Genomic DNA, 2694 nt, shown 5'->3' on the forward strand with positions numbered 1-2694 from the left:
GCTTTGACGTGGAGATGAGGTTGGATGCTTTCGACCGACTCGGATGTCAATTGACAAAGACACACTTTCTGGTTATAAACGGGCTTTGGGGGCACAAAAACGGCAGCATGGCCTAACAAACCCCTCGAGACTGTCTGAGATTGACACACATGCGGATGGGCGCAAAACAACAATGCCTACCGACACGAGGTGAAGCCGGATTGGCACAAGGCCAAAGGGAACAGAGGAGAAAAGGGAAAGAACACATCAGCTCTGTGTTGCAACGAAAGGAGCTGGCAAAAGACGACAAAGAAAGAAGTGGCGACAAATACGAAGCCAAGGCGCAAAGGAAGAGCGCGCCGAACAGAAAGAGCGAGAAAAAGAAGGAGAGCACAAGCTGGACTGATAGTCCCAACCAACTCACACACAGAACAACAGATCAGATATCTTCAACAGAAAAGGAGTTGGTGCGGGTCCGAAAAGAAGCAACCAATCACCAATCAGAGCCACAACCAGCTCACGCACAAGGCCGGCCGAAAGTGGAACGCATCCAGCCGTACGACCACCACGGTCAGACCAAACCTTGCTTTGGCTTTGGAAGAGTTTTCAAGTCAAGGGCGTCGTTGACAACACGAAACGGCGCATGGCGCCAAAAGTCTGGACGGCCAATAGGGCCGCCGACAGCGCAAACGTGTGACGCAACAAACCACAAACAAGAGTCCAACTCAGAGACACACGCGCAAACACACACAACACACGCACACACACACGAGAGACGCGCGAAGACACAAAAAAGAAACAGAAATTGGACGCAAACGCACAGGAAGAACTGAAAAGGGAAAAAAAAAAAACAATCAAAAGCACACCAGAGTGCTTGGAGTGCATCAAATCGGTACACTCCATCAACCGCGAGCCAGCGCGGAACACAAGAAAACATGGAGGTGAAGAGCACACAGCACATTCGTGCCGAGAAGTTGAAACAGGCGGAATTCAAGCTCACACCATGTATTGGCCATCCGAGCCGCTGGTGACGTCTGAGGACGCTGCCCGCGCTTCCTCCTCAGCCTCTTCACTGGGCATCTCCGGTACAGCCATCATGGAAAGTGACGCCAGTGCCACCGTGGCGTCCAACTCCTCATCCTCGCGCTGACGTTGCATGGTCATGTATTCTTGGGGGGAAAAGTGACGGTAGGCCGCCGTTGTCTCTAGCGTGCCGTAGGCACGCCGATGCACCATCCACAGCTGCTCCAGAACCGCCACTGTCGCTTCATTTGGAGACACGTCAGGATATGGCAAGGCAGACAAATCATCGCCCAGCAGGGCATGCAGGCAACCCTCCAAGCCGGCGATGCTTTCAGAGAGAGTCGTCGGCGGGGTATCCTCCAAAACCAAAACGATGCGCCCATGCGAAACTCCCATGAGGGATTGTGTAAGATGTGCGTATCCGGCAGAGGGACACCGTCTGGTCCAGGATGCAGAGGATGGCTCGGTCCGGCATCAAAGCTGGCAGCGACGAGGACAAGGTCGGGTTCGAACTCGCTGAGGATGGGGACCACAGCCGAGCGAAACGCGGCGAGATAGTCGGCATCTGAGACACGGACATCCTGTGGCAGGGGCACGTTAACAATGTTGTTGGTCAGACCCGTGTAGGTGGTGGCAGCCGTGGCGTCAGCCACACCACGCCGATCATGGCGGAAGATGCTGGCGACCACGACCCGCGGATCTGAGGCAAAAAGTTGCGTCAATGGAGCGGCTCGTTCACGACCCCAATCCAAGATGGCAATCCGCTGGGCTGTCTGGGTCTGCAGCGCGTGACGCGCGGCAATGGCAATGTTATTGAAGACACCCAAACCCCTAGGCGGGCCAGATTGTCCCACGAGCCGACCAGCCGGCTGGGCCAGCACGACTGCATTCTTCGCACGCCCCTCGGCAACCAAACGGGTGGCGTCGATAACGGCGGCAGCGGCACAGCGGGTGGAAGCGGCCGTTTCGCTGTAATTGGAGCTAATGTAAACGCGGTCATCGCCGGCAAAGCCGTTGATGGTGGCTTGCGGGGCGGGTGTGGACAGCGAGCCGTAATGACGAACATATTCCGCGGTATGAACCAGCTGCAGCTCATCGTCAGAGGCGTGACGTGGGGCCTCGGGGGTACAGCGATTCCACAATTTGCAGTCAACCAGCCCTTGCATGATGGCAGGGACAACGGGCGGGAGGGCGCCAGAGGAGTTGTCGGTCGGGGTCCAAGAAAACGTTCTTGCCAACTCGGTGAGAGCGGCCGTGGGCAGAGCATCCACAGCGCGAGCTTGCTCGACGGCTCGCAGCTGCTTGGTCATGGTCACCATTCGTGCAGCTTTGTTCAACATGTCTGTGGTACACAAAGCAACAAGACAAGCACATGAGTCGCGCTGTCTCGTCAACAGAACAAAGAGGGGGGGGGGGGGGAAGGGGAGGTTGAGTGGCAATGGAGACGGACCAACGGTGAAGGCAGGAGACGAGCGGCTGCTGCGCGACAGCTTTGGCGTGCGCGCCGAAGGTGCCGGTAGGCCGGTTAGCGAGTCGGCAATGATGGGGTAACGCTCGTAGTCACTCAGGTGAGTACTGGTGGGGCTACCGCAACGGCTGGTTGGATGGCTGGTGCGAGGTGTGACGGGGGCCGAAAAGAACATGTCCTGAGCTGTAGAAAAAGGGGCACCCGAGAAGAGCGGAAGAAATTTG

The 2694-nt window shown here is 56.8% G+C and overlaps 1 protein-coding gene across 1 annotated transcript; it reads right to left on the reverse strand.

Moving 5' to 3' along the window:
• Nucleotides 1–975: 975 nt before the first annotated feature.
• On the reverse strand, nt 976–2645 carry MONBRDRAFT_30655 (uncharacterized protein; the record flags this gene model as incomplete). The annotated part of the gene is made up of 3 exons (XM_001751102.1): nt 976–1441; nt 1516–2344; nt 2453–2645. The coding sequence occupies 3 exons, from the start codon at nt 2643–2645 to the stop codon at nt 976–978; spliced, it is 1488 nt and encodes a 495-aa protein (XP_001751154.1).
• Between the last annotated feature and the right edge of the window lie 49 nt (nt 2646–2694).

The sequence above is a fragment of the Monosiga brevicollis genome, genomic scaffold, assembly GCF_000002865.3.
Source record: "Monosiga brevicollis MX1 MONBRscaffold_239 genomic scaffold, whole genome shotgun sequence".
Taxonomy (NCBI): domain Eukaryota; class Choanoflagellata; order Craspedida; family Salpingoecidae; genus Monosiga; species Monosiga brevicollis.